Source organism: Herpailurus yagouaroundi, unplaced genomic scaffold, assembly GCF_014898765.1.
Source record: "Herpailurus yagouaroundi ecotype Mexico unplaced genomic scaffold, PumYag 185, whole genome shotgun sequence".
Classification (NCBI taxonomy): Eukaryota; Metazoa; Chordata; class Mammalia; order Carnivora; family Felidae; genus Herpailurus; species Herpailurus yagouaroundi.
In genome coordinates, this window is record NW_024412416.1 from 20,242,486 (window position 1) to 20,265,563 (window position 23,078).

A 23,078-nucleotide genomic window follows, 5' to 3' on the forward strand; every position below is an offset into this window, starting at 1 on the left:
AAGTAGGTCAGGAAAGTTAAAAAGTATATGAACATAGGATGTATACAAGCAGGAAACCTGACCATAAAATAAGGAAACTGATTTTGATAAGCCATACTTACCAGTCGGTCTTACTACTTAAAACCTTTGTCATCTCTAAGACGATAATCCACTAAGCAGTTTCCTCCCAGGTTCCCAGGGCACCTGCTAAGGCTGCCAGCAGAAGTGGCACAGAAACGATTGAACACATGACAGTCTTGAGTGTGTGTATACATATACAAGCATGTATGCTGATGTGCATCTGTAGATAAGTTAGATTATCTACCACTTCTTTTTATCTGTATTTTCGTTGTTCTGTAATCATGGTGAACTGAGTGTTGACTGTCAATGTTTAAAAATTTTAAAGTAATTTTCCTGATTAAAAAAGCATGCTGAACGGTGTCTGTGGTTGTACACAAGGAGAGCTGACTTGCATTGGGCATGCCAGGCACTGGGCTGAGCGCTCCATATAAAGAACTACCCAGCAGGAAGCAGATACCTCCCAGTTACCTAGGAAACTTCAGTCTGGCTTTAATTGCTTCTTTGATGGTCACAGCGTTGACTTTTAGTAAATCTTAATGTAGAAACGTTTGAACCCTGTCAAGAAAAATTTCTAAACCAGCAAACTGCTGAGAAATACTTAGAAAGGGTATCTGATGGGAGGTAGCTCGGCTGTGGTTCTTAGCTTCTTGGTTGAAAAAAAGGAGCCTGAGGTTTCCAAAGCTGTCCTCAAGTAAATACTTATTTCATACCTGAGAACTGTGTTTCCCTGTAAACCTAAATGTGTTTCCTCTTCTTTCAGGGTAACGCCATCCTCTGAAAATCCGAATGGTGCTACTTCTAGCGTCAGCCAAGGAAAACCTTCTTTAAGACGAATAAAAGGGAGACTCCACAGAAGCAAAAGCCTTGATAGCATCGATTTCTGTGAACTCACTGTAAGTGGACTGTTCATTAATTTTTTTTTATTTTTCAAAAAATATGAAAATTTTGATTCCATTATTTTTATTTTCATAAAAAACACAACAGTCTTATTTGTTGTGAGCATTTTTTTAATAATGAAAACTGTTTTATCCAACAGGTTACCAATCAGAACGCTTTGTTAACTGGTATCCTTTTGAAACATTTATAATAAATGATTCTGATTCAAAGACCAAGATAAAGAAATACTCCCTGAACTCTACAGCAAAAATTAAATTAAGTTCAGTGGACTGTTAATGTAAATGTCTTAGGAATTTTCAAATCCACAGGTTGGCATAAGTAGAGATCTGAGTATTTGATTAACCCCAGACACCCAACTTCCTGGCAGTGCCAGAAAATAGTGTTACTTTGATATTGTTAGGACAGATCCTGGTTTAGTTAATCCTGGTGCTTTCTATTCTAAGTGATTAACATTAGTGGATATATATATATGTATATATACATATATACATATATGTGTGTGTATATATGTGTATATATGTACACACATATATGTGTGTGTACATATATGTACACATATGTGTGTACATATATATGCACACACATATATATGTGTATATATATGTACACACATATGTGTATATATATGTACACACACATATATATGTGTATATATATGCACACACATATATATATGTGTATATATATTCCAGGCCAAATGACAGGTTTTCCTGTGGGTATGTGGTACATTCATGCATGTTTTTAGAGGAACACACGGGCACTGTCAGCCCCCACTGTCCTTTGCTATTAGTTATATTGTCTTACTCCATAAGAGATACTGCAGTGCTATAAAGGACATAGAATTTTCTTTGCAATAAGAAAATTTCAAATTTATGTATTGTAGGGTTCAGTGGCCAGTGAATGGATGTTTATGATGTTTAGTAGACCAGATGTGTTCACTTCTTCCCTTTGAGCTCTGACAGTTTCTGAATTGTAAAAGTACCAGTAACCATACCTGTTTCAAACAGTGGTAACAAGGCCTTTCTTTCTTGAGGATGAGACTTCTGCATCTTTTATCTATAGTTCATGAAAACAAAAGTTCAGTAAATGTGGATACTCTATTTTTTTACTTTAATAATTGCTCTTATTAAAATAATTATACTTGATTTTGCCTGAAAGTGTTCTTGACCATTTTATCACACAAGACATCAGAAGGTGAAACGTGACCTATCAGAAGACATAAAGCAATAACTGAGAAAAGGAATAAAAAGACAGTAAATTTTTGTTAAGTAAACCTAACAATTAAAATGACTGAAGGAAACATAATTATAGTTTAAAATAAAGCAAATTGCTTTTCAAAAGTGAAACACTGAGTTGAGAAGCAAATTTGAGTTGTTGGAATATAAAAATGAAAATTGGAATTTCATCAGGTTCTTTTTTATGGTATTAAACATTGTCATTACTGAAGGATAGTCCAATAACTAATAAATTTGGCATGTCATAAAATATGTTTGCTTGCTGAATCAGTCTCTGTGGTTGTGGAAGAGGTTAAAACATCTGTAGAATGTGACAGAAAAAAAGCTTTACTTCATGTAATATTGCTTTCAGTATCCCAGAAATAGAAATAGATTATTTCAGCTATAAGGAAAAGTTGGCAAGTAGAGTTATCTCTTTATCATGATGAGTACGTTTTAAAATTATTGATAATTCATTCATTCCCTGCCTTATTCGATGTAAGAGTTGATCTGGCTCAAGTGAGTACACAGTTCAAGCAAGGAAAAATAACACTACCCAGGTGCAGTTAACATCTGCAGAATTAATTTCTTTCTTTTTGATGATCTTTCCTATTTGACTTTATCTCAAAAGTGAAATGTCTTCGTATCCCCAGAGGGAAGGTATTTGACTTTGAGGTTAAGAGAAAGAGGTAAATTGAGGTTTATGGAAGGTCCATTCCAGGGAGGAGCATGTGTTCTGGTGTAATAGTTTATTCAGCTTCAAGGACTGTGTTTGTGGTTTTTGCCTTCTGGAGGGTACATTGGAAGGTCGTGGACTGGACTTTGGTATACTGATATTTCATCTCAGTAATGAGTTTATATTAATGAAATGTAATTACAGTTGGCCCTGGACAATTGCAGAGGTTAGATGCGTCAACCCTCTATGCAGTTGAGAATCCATGTATAACTTCACTCCCCAGAAACTTAACTACTAATAATACCCTACTGTTGACCAGAAGCCTTACCAATAACACAAATAATCCATTAACATGCATTCTGTATGTCCCATGTATTATATACTTTATTCTAATAATAAGCTAAGCTAGAAAAGATGTTATTAAGAAAATCATAAGGAAGACAAAATATATTCATAGTACTGTATTGTAAAAACTGCATGTATAAGTAGACCCATCATTTCACACCTGTGTTCAAGGGTCACCAGTACTGCAATCAATTAGACTTTTTTACAATTTGAGTTCATTTTCCTTCTCAGGTTTTTGCAATAACGGGTGATAGGATAGCAATCTTTGAAGATTTTTAGATTCTTAGAAATTTTTACAATGATCATGTTCCATTTTTAGGAAAGCAATAAACTGATTTTCCAAACAATAAAGAAATTAAAAAAAAAAAAAGAGCCTAACAGCTTGGCTACTCCCACCCACTGCCTACCATAAGCTATGGCAATTAATATTATAATATCCAAAATACATACGGGCATAGAGCATCTTTGGCATGGAGATGAAAAGGATGTTTTTCCCCTCCACTTTTAAAATTCTGTCTTTTTAGGGGCGCCTGGGTGGCTCAGTCGGTTAAGCGGCCGACTTCGGCTCAGGTCATGATCTCACGGTCCGTGAGTTCGAGCCCCGCATGGGGCTCTGTGCTGACAGCTCAGAGCCTGGAGCCTGTTTCCGATTCTGTGTCTCCCTCTCTCTCTGACCCTCCCCTGCTCATGCTCTGTCTCTCTCTGTCTCAAAAATAAATAAACGTTAAAAAAAATTAAAAAAAAATAAAATAAAATTCTGTCTTTTTAAAAGAAGGAAGTACACTTAAGTAGATTAGAAGAGAGTGTCATGGGAGGTGAGAGGGATTCAGATCTGATCCTCTAACACAGTTGACTGTAATGTGATTGTAGAGAACCACATTTTAAAGCCTCAGCCACAGTGTCTAAAGGACAGTTATTTGGTAAATGATGTTCAATTACACAGGAATAGATAATTCTTGTCCCCTTTAGAAAATAGTTTAGCCACTGTAGGTATCTCTAGTTCAAAAAAGACTGAAAACTTTGTCATACACTATTTTCAAGTTGTAAAACTTTTTATTAGATGTATGGCTTCCTTTGAAAACCTTAAACTAGAAAGACTTAAGCTTAGTGCATGATCTCCTATCATGGGCAAAGATCAAATTTGCATGACCAACTGAATAATATTTATATTTTTATCTTTGCATTTTACTTTTAACTTTGCCTAAGAAAAAAAATACAATTTTTATTGCTTTTGGAAAAAACATAACAAATGGAACAAGAGGTTCAGTTGCTATGCATTCAAGGTTCCAGTTTCTGGCTGAGAAGCCTCAGGTTCCAGCTGAGATGGTTGGCTTGGGTCCCGGGTGTCAGATTGATGCCATTTCACTCCTGGGGAGAGGTGATTGTTTCAGCTTTCTCTGTGGGGATTAAATGGGATGGGCATTCTAGTTCGTTTTGTAAACCCTACAGCATAAATGACTGACTTCCTAGCTCACTGGAGGAGACTGGAATCCATCCAGTCTCCCTAGTTCCATGAGACAGTGTCCCAGAGAGACTTGGTAAAATTTTCTTAGGCAAAGCCTGGACTAGACAAGTCTGTTATGAACACATGTTTTGCCTGGAAGACCTGTGCCTTTGTTTAACACTTTAATGGGTGCAATGCTCTAAAACCATGTCACAAGTTCCTTTTTTTTTTTCCCCTGGAGGTAATGGAGTGATATATTGATAATCAATATGAAGAAGAAAAGTAACCATTTGTTTTTAGCTTCATTTAATGTTTAAATGCTTAGCTATTCCATTCCACTCTGGTGTTATTGCCTATTTGTCTTTTTTTAAGTTTATTTATTTGGGGGAGGGTTGGGAAGAACATACAAGTTAGGGAGGGGCAGAGAGAGAGGGAAAGAGAATCCCAAGTAGGCTCCAAGCTGTTGGTGCAGGGCCCGATGGGGGGCTTAATCCCACAGACCATGAGATCATGACCTGATCTGATATCTAGAGTTGGACGCTTAACTGACTGAGCCACCCAGGCGCCCCTGTTGTTTAGGGTGATCAGGTTGCCTTTACTCTTCTGTCCTTTCCTCCCTCTCAGATTCTAAGTGTATAGTCAAAACATTTTAAGTGATAATTTAAAAATTCAACAGATTGCTTGAAATTTTACAGCTTCTCTTGATTATACATCCTCCCTAAAACAGGAAAATGGAGCCAGTTGAGTAGGATTCATTCAGTGGGGGAAAGCTATCTTGAATACAGACTTAAGCAATTTATTTCCTGCTTGTGGGTGTAAATCTAGACTGCTAATTTTCCCTGTCTGCCAAGAGACAAATACTACAAAAAGTTTTATGCACAATAAAGAGAAACAGTGAACCAATTAATAGTTTATGGCTATGTTCCCTTAGCCTTGGATGAAAGACAGTTTCAGTCATTACTGAGTACTATTAGGCAAAAATGATACATTTCAAAATCTTTAGAGGATTTTTTTTCATGAGAAGAAAAATATATGATAATAAGATATTATTTGGGGTATTATATTTTTGTACATTTCTGGGCTAATAAGTCCCATTTCACTGCTGCCTGAATATAAGGTAGTTCTAAGGTGTTTTTGATGATCAGTGGTTTTTCACATTTGAAAAAAAGTACTTTTTCTCATGATGAAGAGGAGTCTCCAATTAGGCCCCTAGAAAATATATATAGCCTATGGAGATATCAATGATAGATGTTTTCTCCTTCTCCCTCTACCTTCAAGACCTCTTTTATGATCTGTGGGACACTGAGAGATTCTGGAGCCCTGTTTTATAACTAAATATTTATTTGACTTTGAACATATACCAAGTTTGCTTTCTTCTTGGCATTATTGAGTACCTGACTGGTGAATAAGTAGCTGGGTGCTACAAGGTGAGAAAATGGTAGAGGGTGAACATGTGAAGGGACACTGAACACCTAGTTATCCTGCCTCCTACTTTGTTGGGAGGGGACCAGCCACTTCTCCTCTTTCTCATTCCCACTTCATTAGCACTGCCCACATCACCAGTTGGTATGAAAGCCTAGAAGGAACAGCAGTGAGCACTGGAAGCCCCTTTTGTTCTGGGTGCACAGATGTTCTTTCCATCCTGAGCTCTAGTGACTTGGGCATCTTTCTGTTCACTTTTACATATCTCTGTGTCATTACAGGTGCTGGCCCCAAGACCATTGACACATCTCCTCACTGTGCCCTCAACTCTTATTGCTTGTTTTGTTCCTGACTGTATCATGGGCTTCAACTCTGCAGAGACCGGGAACATTTCTTTTATGTTTCCCATAATGCTAAGCATATCAGATATTATGCCCATTAAATATTTGTTGGTTGACTGACTACTTCATTACTGTAGCAGCTCAGTAAAGAAAAGCTTAGAGACCATTAAATGTTAAAAGTGGTGGGTATTGAGAGAAGTAAGAGGAGATATAAAATAATGTAGCTCATTTGATATGGAGTCAAATAAAGTAACCAACTTCCTCTATTCACTTTTCTTTTGGGAAACATGCCTGAATACCAAGGAATAAAGGGGAGCTTTTTTGAATAGCCAAAGTAGATACTGTGGTCCCATTAGAAGTAGTGGAAGTGGAGGTGGAGGTGGTGGTATTGGCGATGGAGGTAGAAGTGATGATGGAGATGGAGGTGGTGGCAGTGGTACTGGTGGTAGTGGTGGTGGGCGTGCGGAGGTGGCAATACTGGTGGAGGTGGTGGAGGCTTTGGTGTTGCTGATGGTGGTAGTGATAGAGGCAGAGGTGGTGATGGAAGTCAAGGCAGTGGTGCAGGTGGAGGTGATGATAAAGACAGAGGTGGTGGAGGTAGATGTGTACACACTCACTGTCACTAGTCTTTTGTTGAAACTTTTTGAAAACAAACTGTAGACATGATGACCCACACCCCCTAAATTTTGAAGGGTTCAGTTCCCCCAAGCATTGTCATTCTCTGCTTAACTACCATGTAACCAGATCAGGAAATCAACACTGACACAAGGATGCTGTTCAATCTATAGTTCTCATCCAACCTTCACTACTGCCCAGTGGGCCTCTCTTTCCTTTCTGTCCCAAGGTGCCATACGGGAACATGCATTGCTTTTAGGTGTCATGTTTCCTCCTTGACAGTTTTAAAGAATCTTCAAACTGGAGCTATTCAGTGTTTCTCATGACTAGATTCAGGTCATGTGTTCTTGGCAGGAACAAGGGCCTGCCCTCACTAGTCCCAGTTCACCAAGCATCTGGCCTCCTTGCTGGTTTGGGTGTTGGTGAACTGGACACCAGTGTGTTCTGTGGCCCGCTCCCAATCTTTCCTCAAGATATGCATTGCTGTAGGTGACAGGAATCTACCAAAATTATCACCCTGATTAATTTTCCAATGTGAGAGGAATCAGGTAGAGTATTGAGGCTCTTCTGCAGAACAAAGGAATATTTAGCTATTTATTACCTTTAGGACTTCCAGAGGCCAATCTGAATCTAGTTTTCCAGTTGATGGCCAATTAATTGTAGATGGTTTGCCTTTAATGGTTACTTTCTTCATTAAACTGAATATCCGGATATTTCTAAGGGACTCTTACAGACAGCCTTGCAAGGACTCTTGTTTTTTGAAAAGGTTAGAAGCACAGTGGCTGTGAGCTGTCTATTCTTGTGGGTATAGTCAGCCTCCATCTTTATCTAACAGGATTTTTGGATTGGTTTTGCAGGTCAGAATTCTGTCTCTGTCTTGGACCTGTGCCAACATCTTCCCTCTTTAGTTTCTTTTCACTAGCAACTGCTGCTTGAGAAGTTTGTTGGCTCAGATTTTAGGTAGGATTTTATTCATCAACACTGAAAGAAAATACAAGCCTTTTAGAAACTTAGATCTTAATGAAAGCAATAGAGAAATATTTCAAAAAAGAGAATGAGGTCTTCAGTATTCTGCCTTAACTCACATTTCATAATCTGTTTTGAAAGCAGTTCTTCGATTTTACCTGACTTTTTAGGGCTTAGACTCCATCCTTGTTGGCCAGGCTGGAGAGCCACAGCCATTGTTCTTTCCCTCCCTCCAGCCACCGCCTTGCTTCTTTTCATGCAGATCAGGGCACTGTCCCCACAGCAAGAACACACCCAGGCCTCATTGTTGATCATCTGGGACCCCTCTCCTTCATATCTGTGATATCTCCTTCATATCACACCACCATCACCACCACTACCCTCCTCTTGTCTGCCATCGCAGTGGTCAGATCTAGTAGGGCAAGCAGGATTGTAGACAGACAGTGTTGCACAATGAACAATAGTGGAGGCAGTCCAAGGTACCTCCAGGGAAAATGGAGTGCTCATCTCAGGCTGGAACGGCAAAGAATCACAAGGAAGGTGCCCCCTGAACTGGATCTGGAAAGAATGCATCTGACTTTGTTGGGTGGAAAAGTGAGAAGGAGGTCATTGGATTGAAGGAGCAGAGAAGGGAATGGAGACAGAGCTGAGAGCTACCAGGGGTGTGAAAGGAAATAGTTTGTTCAGAGCCCTACAGGTCTGCAGAGATGCCCTAGGCTGGACTGGGTGGGTGTTGAACCCCCATCCTTCCCTCCAGCTGAAGTAGCTCTGATTTGTTCTGTTCTCCTGGAAGGTGGGAGGGACACACAGCATTTCTTCTAGAGGGGAGGGGGAGATTTTACCCCTAGGACAGCTTTGTGTACTAAGAAGGTTAATGCTCCAGAGAACCAGAACCAGGGAACACTAGTTCAAGGGCAGTCCAAAGTAGAGGAGTATGCCGAAGAAGTTCATGGATAGATATTAGAGAAGCTGAGGAGGGCGGTTTCCAGAAGGGAGTGAATGATCCATAGATACATGTGGCCTCAAATAGCTGGGGGAGGGCAGAGGGAACTTGGGCCTGCCGGTGATCAAAGAAGATCATTCAAGGAGCAAGAACTAGAATTTATCTTTTCCTTTGTTTTTTATGTTGTAAGGAGGAATAATGTAATTTCTTCAGAAAGTCACAGAACAAAGAGCCATCACCACTTCCAAATCTACAGAGCTGATGTCATGGACTCTGACAGTTATATCACATTTCTGACAGTTACAGCCGCCTCCCCCCAAATTTTTGAGCAGGGCACCCTCCGGATGTTCTGCTTATGGGGGTGAGCAGGCATGAGGGTGGGAGGGGACGTTTAGAGGTGGTTGGCGACATTAGCCAAGGGCAGTGGGGTGGGCAGGCAGGCCTGAAGAGGTTGAAAATATAGAAATAAAAAGAATGTGTTCATGTGTGCTGAATGAGTAAATGTATGGAAATGATTCTTCTTTATCTAAAATGGATCTGCTTCAGGTTCTCAGAGATGATCTTTTTTATTATTTCATGTTTATTTATTTTGAGAGAGAGCGAGAGTGTGAGTGGGGGGAGGGCAGAAAGAGAGAGAGAATCCCAAGCAGGCTTCACGGTGTTAGCTCAGAGCCCACCACGGGATTCGAACTCATGAACCACGAGATCATGTCCTGAGCCGAAATCAAGAGCTGTGTACTTAGCTGACTGAACCACCAGGTGCCCCTCTCAAGGATGATCTGATATTATTTCATTATTTTTCACTCAATGAACAGAATCATTCGATTTGCATATTTGTTATTGAACAGAACAACCTCTGAGGAATGTCACAGATCTGTGTCTATGCATGCACACACGTAATTTCCAGTGTACATAGAAAACTGGGCACATTTCTTTTTGGAACAGACATTGTGCTCCTGGATTAAAGCTCCACATGTTAACTCATCTGGTTATTTTGTGACTTCTGAGCTTTAGAACAGAGGTAGAAGTCTCAGAATGTGTTGTTTTCCATCTCCGTAATGTGTCCTATTTTGGGGAAGCTGCACATGTCGTAGTAGCTAACATTTAGCATGGGCTGACTGTGCCTGGCAGAGAGGTGAGTGAGGGCCACACACACACAGCAAGAGCGCCTGCTCTTCACACCGGCTTCGGGGGTCCTGAGATAATAAACCAGGAGGAAAGGAATCCTTCTATTTCCTCAGTGCTTTACTGTTTCCATCTCTGAGGCAAATGGGGGCATGAAATATTGATTTCTCCTCAGTGGTGACTTCATAGCCTGCAGGAAGGCTCTGTCCTCAGAGCCTGATTTGGGTGCTGTCACGAGACCCAGTGTTCCCCAGATGTCCTTGTGGCCTTTTGGTTCTGGATGACTCTCACATTCTGCGTGTTCTGGAAGTCCCACTCTGAGAGTCAATAATGAGCTTGGACAGTGGCTCTGTTTCCAGATTATCAGGGCTAGCTTTCCCCTTCAGAGGCACTGAGAGCCTGCCCCTGAGGTTGGGAAGTAGCCACTGATGGGCAGCCCTGTGTGGGGAAGTCCATGGGGTGGGAACCAGAGAGAAAGGGGACATTCCAGGACAGACTCCAGGCAACTGGGGCTGGGAAGGAATGGTCCCAGACCACAGAATGGGTACCAGACACAGAAGGAGTACCAAGAGCCCAGAGTGCCAAGATGCCCTGTTTGCCCCAGGACAAGAGAACGACTTATGTGATCTTTATGTACAACTTTAATGTTAGCTGATGGGGTGCCTGAGTGGCTCAGTCAGTTGAGCGTCCGACTTCGGCTCAGGTCATGATCTCACAGTTCATGGGTTCGGGCCCCGTGTCGGGCTCTGTGCTGACAGCTCAGAGCATGGAGCCTACTTCGGATTCTGTGTCTCCCTCTCTCTGTGTCCCTCCCCCACTCATGCTCTGTCTCTCTCATTCTCTCAAAAGTGAATAAACATTAAAAAAAATTTTTTTAATATTAGCTGAAAGATCATACGTAGTGAAGCATTACCAGCAAAACATAGTCGTGACCAGGACAGATGTCATTTAAATTGGGCCTCAGCATCATCTCAGAACGTGAATTGTCCCTATTTGCACAAGCCACATGTGAGAACAGCCTCAGTAAGGCACATGCAGGTACCACATGAGTTGTTGGAGTTTCTGTTCTCCAGCAGTTAGTTGTTGCATATCCACATTGTCCAAGACACCATCCCTGGGAAACGTATAGTTTGTGCTTAGGAGAATTTATCCTGAATCTCTTAACAGCCAGAAGTGGGCACTTCATGTGATTGTTTTAGGTGGGAATCTTCCCACTCTGGGCCCCAGGGCAGGCAGCCCGGCCACACAGCAGTTCAGCCGGCCACATGGGGGCAGGGCTTTCTAGCAAGTGCACTCTGGCAGCCTGGGCAAGGCTGTCCAGCTGGGGTCCTCCGTGGCGAAGAACTTCACTCTTTGTGCTTGTCACCCATCCTAACTCTACTTACACTTATGGTGCTTGGACTTCCATGTGGAAATGAAAGTGGCAAACCTGTTACAATTTGAAGTTATTTTGGATGTTTGAATTGCTGGAGGCGATTGGTATTTGAAGAGGTGCAGCCTGGGGCAGAGTGGACTTTTGAGCCTCTCTTCGCTTGGAAGGTGATTTCTATGTCAGGGGCTTTGATAATTGGAGGGTTTCTGACAGTCGTGGCTCTGCTTTATTCTTCGGGAGGAGTAACAAAAGTGCCCCTACCCTTCAGTAAGGACTTCGGTGTTATCAGAAAGAAGCCTTTTTGGGGCACCTGGGTGGTGCAGTCGGTTAGGCGTCCGACTTCAGCCAGGTCACGATCTCGCGGTCCGTGAGTTCGAGCCCCACGTCGGGCTCTGGGCTGATGGCTCAGAGCCTGGAGCCTGTTTCCGATTCTGTGTCTCCCTCTCTCTCTGCCCCTCGCCTGTTCATGCTCTGTCTCTCTCTGTCCCAAAAATAAATAAACGTTGAAAAAAAAAAAAAAAAGAAGCCTTTTCTGTTGATTTTTTTTTTTTTTAAGGAATTTGGTTGAAATTCTTTAAAACTAGCTATGTTCCTGTACTCCAAACGTGATTTTAGTTTTTGATTATAATTTTAAAAATTATGTTTTGGTATTTATTTCCATGTTTAATATAACTAGAGCCAGCTTTGTAAGCATTTATTAGCTTTGTTTCTCCATTTTCTGTTATGTACTAAATTTTGAAAGATTTATTATAATTCGAGAATGAAAACCGTAAACTGGCTTTTAAGGAATTTTACTTTTCTCCTTCTGATCCAACTGTATACTTTGAGTTGCTGCAGTTTATTTAGGTCACTCATAGTCACTGGCATTTTCCTACTATTTTGGCATGAAAATTCATTTTCAGCATCTTGGAAATTACATAATTCAGTATATTCTTGTTGCTACTATTTACATTTTAAAAGTCTGTTTCACCTTTGTCTCCCAGTGTATGTTCCATGTACACAGGAGAATGTTTACAGCGGACTATTTAATTTTAAATGATTTGCAAATGTTAATTTTTTTTCTCCCTTAAAGATGTTAGAAAGGCATGCTAATGCCTTGAGTCAGGGCCATATTTTAATACATCTAAATTTTGTTTTAGTGGAATATTAGATTTACCATTTGATAATTAGATTTTTTTTCTGGTAAAGAAACATGTTTTCCATTGTTCTTTCCCATATCTAGGTATGTTTTGGACCAGGGCAAGAGAACAACCTAACTAGAACTACTGAGTTGGCAAGAATGTCATGTAGGAAAGGATTCCAGAGTCATATGTTGCCCCTCCAGACTTACTCTGTCAGTGATGATTGTGTTAAGTATCTTTCTGAATGTCATTTTCTATCTTGGACTCAGTCAGTGTTGACAGTCTCCAACTTGCAGTGGTTCAACTTAATAATTTTTCAACTTTACAATGGTGCAAAAGTGATGTACATTTCAATAGAAGCCATACTTCAGATTTTGAATTTGGATCTTTTCCCAGGTTGGAGATATGTGGTACAATATTCTCTCCCGATGCTAGGCAGTAACTGCATCGGCCACACGATCACACGAGTAAACAACCAATGCCCTGACCAGCATTCTATCCCTATACCACCATTCTGCTCTTCACTCTCCATATAGTACTCAATAAATTACATGAGATACTCAGCACTTTATTATAAAACAGGCTCTGTGTTAAATGTTTTTGCCCAACTGCAGGCTGTTATAAGTGTTCTGAGCATATATAGGTAGGCTAGGCTAAGCAATGATGTTGGTGGGTTAGGGATATTAAGTGAATTTTTGACTTAACGATATTTTCAACCTACAGTGTGTTTATCGGGATATAACCCCACTGTAAGTCAAAGATCTATACTTGCTTATTACCTTTGCTCATCGTGTGCAGATGGGTATCTGATAACTGCTTTTCAAAGTTATTAAGTACTTCTCTGTTGCACATTCATGAGGAAAATTTTAGTACCAGTTGGTTTTAGCTTGCCATCTTTTCTCAGTTTTCATTTCAGAAGATACAGTATATAAATGTACTACTATTTTTTGGTGTGTGCAGATTCTTTTTGGATCACTTCTTTACAACATAATATCAGTTCCTTTGTTTGGATGGTATAAAATAAGAAAGTCAAAAATTTATATGGTAGAAACCAGCACATTTGTAAGCCTAAGGATCCCCAAATCTTTGTTTAAGATTTGATTTTCCAGTATATCACTACCTGATACTAACCTTTTTTTCCTTGGTTTTTGACTGAACAGTTTCAGAAATTACTTTCAGAAATGACTTTACTCTTAAAATGCTGATCTTCTCTGAGCCTAAATCTTGGAGCACTCATGTTATATATAATCTCAAATTACAGAATATTATAGGGTCTGTAATAGTTTGCTGACCACTGAAAGAGTTGTATAAATTTCGGAATTTGGTTCTAGTGCTTAAAACAACTTAAAATAAGTTATAAATGAAATGAACCATCTGTTACAGCATGCGTGTTTGTCCACAGGTTTGATGAGAGATCTGTTGGAGATTAGTAGAAGATGAGAGGAAACCATAAACAAGGGAGCCAGGGGGAAAGGGGACCGGCCTGCTATCCCGTCGGAATCCAACACAGCAGCCAGTGTTCCTTGTGGGTTCACTGCAGTTCCTGGAGTACAGATACCCGGAGTACAATCTGAAACTAAGCCAGGAGCTGGGTGATCAGAGCTGCAAGTGTGAGAAAGAAAGCCTTAGCTTGGGGGAGCCAGTGGGTGGCCCTCTAGATCCAGACATAGGAAGGCCGGAGGCTCGGTCCGAGTGGCTCAGGAACTTATTGGATGGAGCTGAAGCAGCAGGAATGAGCATCAGGGTCTACAGTAAGATGGACCAGGAGGCAGGTACTAACAATATAAAGTAATATAGTGAAAATTTAGCAGACCACTCACTGTGTTCAGGGTGTAGTCATGTATTAACTGTACTGTATGGAAATTTGTAATTTTTAATATATGCCATTTTTTTTTAATGGAAGCGTATTAAGCATCTTTATGTGCCTAGGGAGACCTTTGAAGATGCCAGAGGGAGAAGGAAGTGGATGGAGTGTTCTGCTGCTGGGGGGGGTGGGGAGGGAATGGAAACCTCCTCCCAGAGGAGGAACTGCATAGTTGAACATAGAGATAAATTCGGGGTTGGGAGGCAGTTTCATTTCTAAGTGGGCTTTGAGACTGCCACTTAAGGAAGAGGTGAGGATTCTAAAGAGGGGTGACTATGTAGAATTGCAAAGGGGGGGAGGAAATGACTGGTAATGTGATAGGGACTGCCAGGCCTGGTTAAGGGGCCAGCAGAGGTCTGAGACCATGACTCAGCCTGGGACTGAGCAGTGGAGAGCTGGCCTGGCTACAAAATGAAGGGTGTATACAGCAAGACAAGGAAGGAGAGGCTTTTGAGGGGTCCAGACTGAGAATGCAAGGCAGTGAAATCAGAAGGGCTTGATGTAGAAACCCAGAGCTTTGGCCTGAGTGCTGGAGGCACACGTTTGAATTGTCGGGGGAACAGTGCTGACTTTGGGAATGAACTGATGAAACTGAGTGGCGGGAGGTGGGGGGAGGGTCAAGGTCATTCCAGGATTGGTGAAGCCAGGAATTTTGAAGTCATTTGGAATGACCATGGGTGAAGAAGCAGGGATTCTTTCCAGTTTTCCTGACCTCCTACTATCCTTTCCTGGGCCTTACTGTGCTGCTCTGGGAGGCCCCTGTAAAGCCACAGCACCCCACAGAAGACAAGAATTTTAAGAAAATGCCTAACAATCATTGCCAAAAGAGATAGGGACTTAGAGAGTCATGTAGTTACTGATAATTGGAACAGAGGAGGGGAGTACAGAGTTTAAAAGGTAAAGATAAAGAATTTAAAATTAAACGAAATTCGAGGAGAGACTGGAGAATAAGAAACCTTTGAAGGATGAGAAAAACACTTTGTGGCGGTAGTTTGAATTAATTGGAGAGTTAAATGCTAAATATTAAAAACACCTAGGAAATCTGCAAGTGTTGTTGGGGGTATGCCAAAGAGCAAATGCTTCCTGTAAGCAAATAGAAGAAACATCTGTGGAATGTGGAAGAATGTGGGTATAGTAATTTCTCTGTGACTTCATTTCTGACAATCATTTTCCAGATACTTCTGAGAAATTAACAGTTTCCTGTTGATGGCATTGCTTTGATATTACCTCAAAGACTTCCACATTTAATTTACTAACTTATTTTAACCTTTACAGGGAGATAAAAAACGATTTCAGAAAATAGAATTGTTGAACGTTTTGTAAATCCACAGTCAAATGAAAATCTCTGCCAGCTCTGCTTCCTCAAATCACCATTAACTCTTCACACACTGCTTACAACAAGGCTAATTAGCTTTGCCTGTAATAAATGTTTGTATTTGAAGTTGAAAACCACTTTAGAGCTTCCAGACATTTCAATGTAGGCTTTAGTTACGCACATACTTAGAAGGTAAACCTCTCAAAAAATTTTTATTACTCATAAATTTTAGATCTCTTTTTAAGGAATAACTAACGAGGTCAGTAAGCATTCTTGTTTCTCCAGTTTGGTGGGTTTGTGACACAAAGAAGCCTACATTCAGGTTTTAATGTGGCATCACTCAAGGTGGGGCTGACTTTTGATGGCATTTGGATGTTGAAGGAGTTGAGAGATAATAGTGACAGCCCAGCCCTGCTTTTCTGTGACAGAGAAACAGCCTCAGTGTAACTTAACAGTACCATGAATCATCACATTTCTTGTTTAATCACAGATGTTTAGGAAAACATGCGTTGGATTATTTCACCTTGAATTGGTTTACCTTTAATTCTATAGGTTAAACTAGCAATTGCTGAATTGACCATGTCGCACGGGAACGTTCATTAGATGCAGCATCCCCAATAGTGTGGATAGACTTTTGTGCTATCAGAGAATAACTTTAAAATATATCAAGCTTTTCCTCCTTTTAAGGAAATAAGAGCTTGTCAGTCATTTGGGTCAGTGGTTAACTTGTTTGAGAAATTCCCCTTAGCGTCAGTTTGTATGCCATTTCCCTCAAATTCGTATCTTGGTTCTCATGCCATGAATGACTTGAAGTAAAGATGTAATGAGGGATTTATTTTTTAATTTGTAGTAAACTCTCAGAGACAGCTTAATGGAGATGATTCTTGATATAAATACAGAATTTTGTCCCACGCCAGGTGCCAGGTCTCGGTACTGAGCTCCCACCCATACCAGAGTTTCCCCCTCTTGTCATTAGCTTGAAACACCAGTTCTTTTCTCCTGTGCTCAGCCACAACTCATGTTTCTCTTTTCCCAAGCACACTGTCTCCCACTGTCTTCAGGCTTTTGTGTCCTTGTTTTCTTCTCTCCTCCAGCGTCTTCAGTCTTGCAGTGTGTTGGGCTTCACTTACTAGAGAGAAACAGATTTCTGCCATCTTGAAAAACACTTCCACTGATTTGTCACCTTCCTGCCACATTTGTTGACCCATGTGGTCCACACACACATGCCTTTATCTCCTATTTTCTTCGCATTCCAGTAGTCTGATATTTTCACCACAATGCTCTTGATTGCCTTTTCTTAGCACTTACTTGCCTGCAGGCTTTGGCAGTTGAGCTGTATTCTGGCCTTGAAATTCTTCCACAATATCCCGATATTCCTCACACCTCTATGATTGCACCTTTTCATTTTTAGAGAGTTCTTTAACCCAAAACCTCAATATAGTCTTCATTCCAACATTTAGTCTTCACTCTTATTTTCCTCTTACAGTCTCTTCTTCCTCCAAAGTGGTCCATTTGTGGCTCAAAGAATAATCTGTCCACTCCCCATCAGCTAACCTTTTTAGGTATTAGCTTACATCTCCAATGTGATGGATGTCACTTCAATGACCCGCCTTCAGTTTTGATCCAACTTGTCATGCATATGTACATATGTATACGTTAAGATACATGTACATTTCTGTATAGAGTAATGGAAACAAAGTATAGAAAAAAATTCCAAAATATTAACAAGAATGTATGTGCATGAAGGATTATTAATGATTTTCCTATTTTTCTATATTTGTTTCTTTTTAATTTTAATGTTTTAATAATTTAATATTTCAAGTTATATTTTAATATCTTTACAGGATTTCTACAATTATTTTATAATCATACAACTGTTAAAATACTTGATTTTTAAATTTTTTTCAACAGTACTGTTCAAATCAGCTTTAAATTTTGTGTTGCAAATAACAAAAAGAGAAAAAGAATATTTTCAGAGAAGCCAAATACTTATTTTTCAAAATGGAAACAAAATATGGAGACTTTTCAGACATAGCTTTATTTGGAGAGAAGATTGATTATAGATTTGTAGGAGTTCTTTTTTTTTTTTTAATATAATTTATTGTCAAGTTGGCTAACATACAGTGTATGCAGTGTGCTCTTTGGTTTTGGGAGTAGATTCCTGTGATTCATCGCTTACATGCAACACCCAGTGCTCATCCCAACAAGTGCCCTCCTCAATGCCCATCACCCATTTTCCCCTCTCACCCACCCCCCATCAACCCTCAGTTTGTTCTCTGTATTTAAGAGTCTCTTATGGTTTGACGCCCTCACTCTGTGTAACTATTTTTTTCCCCTTCCCTTCCCCCATAGTCTTCTGTTAAGTTTCTCAATTTCCACATATGAGTGAAAACATATGATATCTGTCTTTCTAGGAGTTCTTTGTATATTGTAGTTATTAGTCCTTTGATGGTAAGATGTATTGCAAACATCTTGTCTGTGGTTTATCTTTCACTTTCTGTTTCAGGTTTTTTTAATGTTGTCATATTTAGCAATCTTTTCCTCTGTGATTTTTACTCATTTAATGTCTTGCTTAAACCCTTTCTTCATGGGCACCTGGTGGCTCAGTCAGTTAAATGTCTGGCTTCAGCTCAGGTCATGATCTCACAGTTTGTGAGCCCAAGCCCTGCGTCAGCTTTGTCAGTGCAGAGCCTGCTCTGAATTCCCTGTCTCCCTCTCTCTCTGTCCCTCCCCTGCTCTCTCTCTCTCTCTCTCTCTCTCTCTCAAAAGTAAATAAACATTTTAAAAATCTATTAAAAAAAAAAACCCTCAAGTCATAAAGATGTTCTGCCTTGTATTTTTAAAAATGTTTTAAAAAATAATATTTTAAGGTTTACTTTTCATGTTTGGTTCTTTAATCTTGAAATTTGTTTTTTGGGTGTGGTGAGAGGTAGAGATTGCTTTTTTATCTTCAAGGTGGATAATCAGTCATCTCAGGACCATATATTGAATGTTTCAACCTTTCCATATTAATCTCTTATACTTTGTCGAATGTAAAGTTTCCATACATGTGTGGATCTGTTTTTCTTTTCTTTTCCACTGCTCTGTTTACCTATTCCTGTGTTGTAACTACAGTGCTTTAATTACTATAACTTAATAACAAATTTTACAAACTGGTAGGGCAGGTACCTTCCTTCCCCACCCTGGTTATTTAAAGTTGCCTTGGCTATGCTTAGCCCTTTGATCTTCCTTGTATAGGAATCTGTCAGATTCCAGACAAAACACCCTAGCAGGAGTTCTATTGGAATTACATTGAAGTATAAAATGAAAATGGGGGAGAATTAATATCCTTATAATTTGGACTCTTACTATACTTGGATAGAACACATCTCTCTATTCTATTCTTAAAATTACTTTTTTAAAAAATGTTTATTTATTTTGAGAGACAGCAAGAGGGAGAGAGAATCCTAAGCAGACTCCACACTCTCAGCATGGAGACCCATGTGGGGTTGGGTTTCATGAACCATGAGGTCATGACCTGAGCTGAAATTAAGAGTTGGACACTTGGGGTGCCTGGGTAGCTCAGTCGGTTGGGTGTCCAGCTTCGGCTCCTGTCATGATCTCACGGTTTGTGGGTTCGAGCCCCGCATCGGGCTCTGTGCTGACAGCTCAGTGCCTAGAGCCTACTTCAGATTCTGTGTCTCATTCTCTCTCTGCCTCTACCCCACTTGTGCTCTCTTTCCATCTCTCAAAAGTAAATAAATGTACAAAAAAAATTAAAAAGAGTCAGACACTTAACCAACTAAGCCACCCAGGTGTCCCTAAAATTACTTTCAATAAAGTTTTATCTCGTAACTTATTAAATTTGTTATACAGTATAGTTTTTGGCCATTGCAAATGGCTTATGTTTTCTTTTCTTTTTTTTTTAATGTTTGTTTATTTTTGAAAGAGAGAGAGAGAGAGAGCATGAGTTGAGGAGGGGGAGAGAGAGATGGAGACACAGAATTCAGATTGAAGCAAGCTCCAGGTTCTGAGCTATCAGCACAGAACCCAACATGGGGCTTGAACTCATGAGCTGTGAGATCATGACCTGAGCTGAAGTTGGATGCTTAACCAACTGAGCCACCCAGGCCTCCCTACTTATATTTTATTTTCATTTTCTAACTATGCTAATGTTTACATATGTAATTGACTTTTGTGTTTCCATGTTATAACCAGGAACCTGCCATTTAATTCTAATAACTTGATTATTTCTCGATTATTTTGTATACTTTCCTAGTCTCTGAATGTACAAAAACAAATTTTTCTTGCTTTCTAATCCTTATACCTGTCTTACTTGTCTTACTTCCATTCCAGTAGTATTGAATGGAGGTGGTGATAGTGAGCATTCATATCTTCTAATGTTTCATTGTTTAGTATGGTGTTTGCTGTATATTTTTGTAGGTCATCTTTATTAGGTTAGAGAAACCTTTTTCTGGTCTTAGTTTATTAAGAGTTTAAATCATGAATGACTGTTAAATTTTTAAAAATGCCTTTTCTACACCTGTTGAGATCTTAATTGACCTGTGCATGTCAATGTGGTGAATTACAAAATTATACTAATGGGGGTACCTGGGTGGCTCAGTTGTTTAACCATCTGACTCTTGATTTCTGTTCAGGTCATGATTTCATGATTTGTGAGTTCAAGCCCTGCATCGGACTCTGTGCTGCTGACAGTGCAGAGCCTGCTTTGGATTCTCTCTCTCTCTCTCTCTCTCTGCTCTTCCCTGGCTCTGTCTCGCTCTCTCAAAAAAAAAAAAAAAAAACTAAAAAAAAAAAAATAGGGGTGCCTGGGTGGCTCAGTCAGTTAAGCATCCAACTTTGGCTTAGGTCATGATCTCACAGTTCGAGGGTGCAAGTCCTGCGTCGGGCTGTGTGCTGACAGCTCAAGCCTGGAGCCTGCTTCGGATTCTCTGTCCGCCTCTCTCTCTGCCCCTCTGCAGCTCACACTCTGCCTCTTTCTCTCTCTCAAAAATGAATAAACATTAAAAAATAAAAAATAAAATAAAAACAAACTTATACTAATGGATTATTAATTCTTTTTATTGTTTTTAGTTTCATTGTTCTACTTGTTCCTCTAATTTTTTGAGTTGCACAGTTAGATTGTTGATTTTCAGTCTTCTTTTTGTTTTGTTTTGTTTTTTTTAGTTCACTTAAGTAATCTTTACACCCAATGTGGAGCTCGAACTCACAACCCCAAGATCAAGAGTCACATGCTCTTCCAGCTGAGCCCGCCAGGTGCCCCCAGTCTTTCTTCTTTTCAAATATACTCTTAAAACACCACATTTTTCTCTAAGTAGTAATTTAGCTGTATCTCATGTATTCCTTTTATTTTCCCCCTGTGTATCTCAATATTTAGTGCTTTCATTGCCACTAAAGTTTTAAGCATTTTCTAATATCCTTTATGGTTTTTTCTTCTGACTTAACAATTACTTACAACTCTTAATAAATTTCCAAGGAGATGGGCACAAATTACCTCTTCCCTTTTGATTTCTGATTTCATTGTGGTAACAGAAGACAGTCTGATAATAATTCATTGATAATTGTGGAAATTTGCATTATTGTCTAGTGGAGTCATTTTTTTTAAATGTTATCTGTAGGGTTGAAAATAATGGATTCTCTAATAAGATCTTATATTTCCTTTAGGCTTATTACTTGTTATTCAGCTTTTTTTCTATTTGATCAATTAATTTACTGAAATAAGTGTGTTAAAATCTATAATAGTGGTATTACCATTTTTCTTTCTACTTTTCCTTTCTACTTCTACTTTCTTTCTGTTTTTTTACTTTTACTTTTAGAAGTTTTCTTGTATGTGTCTCATGGCATACATGTGCATGAGTTTCTGTGGGATGTATAACCAGCTGTAGAATTACTGCATCTTAGGTTATGCATATGTTCAGTTTTATTAGATAGTACTAAACAGCTTTCTAAAGTGGTTTAAACAATTTATAATCTTAACCAGTGGTACACAAGAGTTCCTGTTAACTCTATTTGTAGCAACACTTGATATTGGTATTTAAAAAAAATTTTAGCCATCAAGTTGGGACGTAGCAGTAAGCACATTGTGGCTTTAGTATGCATTTCTATAGGTAATGAGATTGGGCCTTTTTGTATATTTATTTGTTCTTCTTTATAGTTTTCAGTGCTCTGCCAAAACAATCAATCTTTTCTTTTATCTTGTTGACAGAGTAAGCAAGATTATTTGAAACTTTATGCCTCATTCTCTAATATCTAGAGGTATTGAGGGTATTTTATTGTTTATGATTTCTTTTTCTTTTATAGAGTCTTGTCTTTTTGTGTGGTCAGTTTTGAGTACCAGAGAATGAAAAAAATTAAAAATAAATTGATGTCTGGGATAATGTAGTCTTCCTCCCAAATAGTTTGGTGTTTGTTTCTGCTGGCTACTTGTCAACCATAGCAATCTGGGGTCACTTGGTCCAATTTCCAGGACTGAGATGATTCAGGCCCTAGCTATAGTGCCTACAGAGACCTGCTGATTTCAGGTTCATCTTCAGAAATGCTCCTTCAGAATTCCAATCCAAATTAAGGAGGATTTGCCTCCTGAATTTGGTGGGCCTTGACTCAAAGTTTCTGAAACTCAAGAACTCAAGTTTCTGACCTTAGGAATTCAAGTTTCTTGAATTTCAGAACTCAGGTTTCTTTCCCTTAATTCCCTGATGGAGTCATAGTGCTGCTTAGTCACACTCTCCAGAATCAGGGGACACCCCTGTGGGAAAGTGGTCCCTGTATGCTTGACTCATTTCTTGGACCTCCATTTTCCCAGCATTTAGCTTGGCAGTACTTTGTTGGTTCTGTGATGTCTTCAAGAAAATGTCCTATATATTTTTCCAGTTATGTTCAGAGGGAGGCTAGGTCTGAATTACTAGTCCATCATTCCTAGAATCTAAATTCCTCCCATACATGTATCTTTCCTCTTTTTATCTTAATCTATGTGTCTCTGTGGATTTTATGGGGTTTTCCTTATTACACAATCTAAATTTTTATCCAATTAAATTGACACATTTCTTATATTCTGATTTATGATATATTCAGATATGTTGCTGTATTGTTTTTTAATGCATTGTTTACCCTGCTTTTTCCAGGATTTTTAATTTTTGGGAGGTCTTTCATTGTCCATCACACATGGATTTTTGTCTTGTCCCAAATGATTATTTACTATTTGATGGGTCCATACAGTTGTTTATGGGATTTTGATTATTTGTGGGAATAAGGGCAAAAATTATGCAAGAAAGCTGTTTTTAAAAATAGGTCTCAGCTTTTGCTTATAAACACTCAGCTTGGCACCTATACTTTAAAAGTGCACAAAAATGTTTTATTTT

General features: G+C 39.3%; 1 protein-coding gene across 6 annotated transcripts in view; it reads left to right on the plus strand.

Annotated features, from left to right (window-relative positions):
- Positions 1-23,078, plus strand: part of TJP1 (tight junction protein 1) — a 377,020-nt gene that overhangs the window by 141,027 nt on the left and 212,915 nt on the right. For all 6 annotated transcript variants that reach the window (XM_040493816.1, XM_040493817.1, XM_040493818.1 and 3 more), the window contains exon 3: positions 821-953. In XM_040493816.1, the coding sequence (XP_040349750.1) occupies positions 821-953 (133 nt within the window). The remainder of the gene's footprint in view (positions 1-820; positions 954-23,078) is intronic.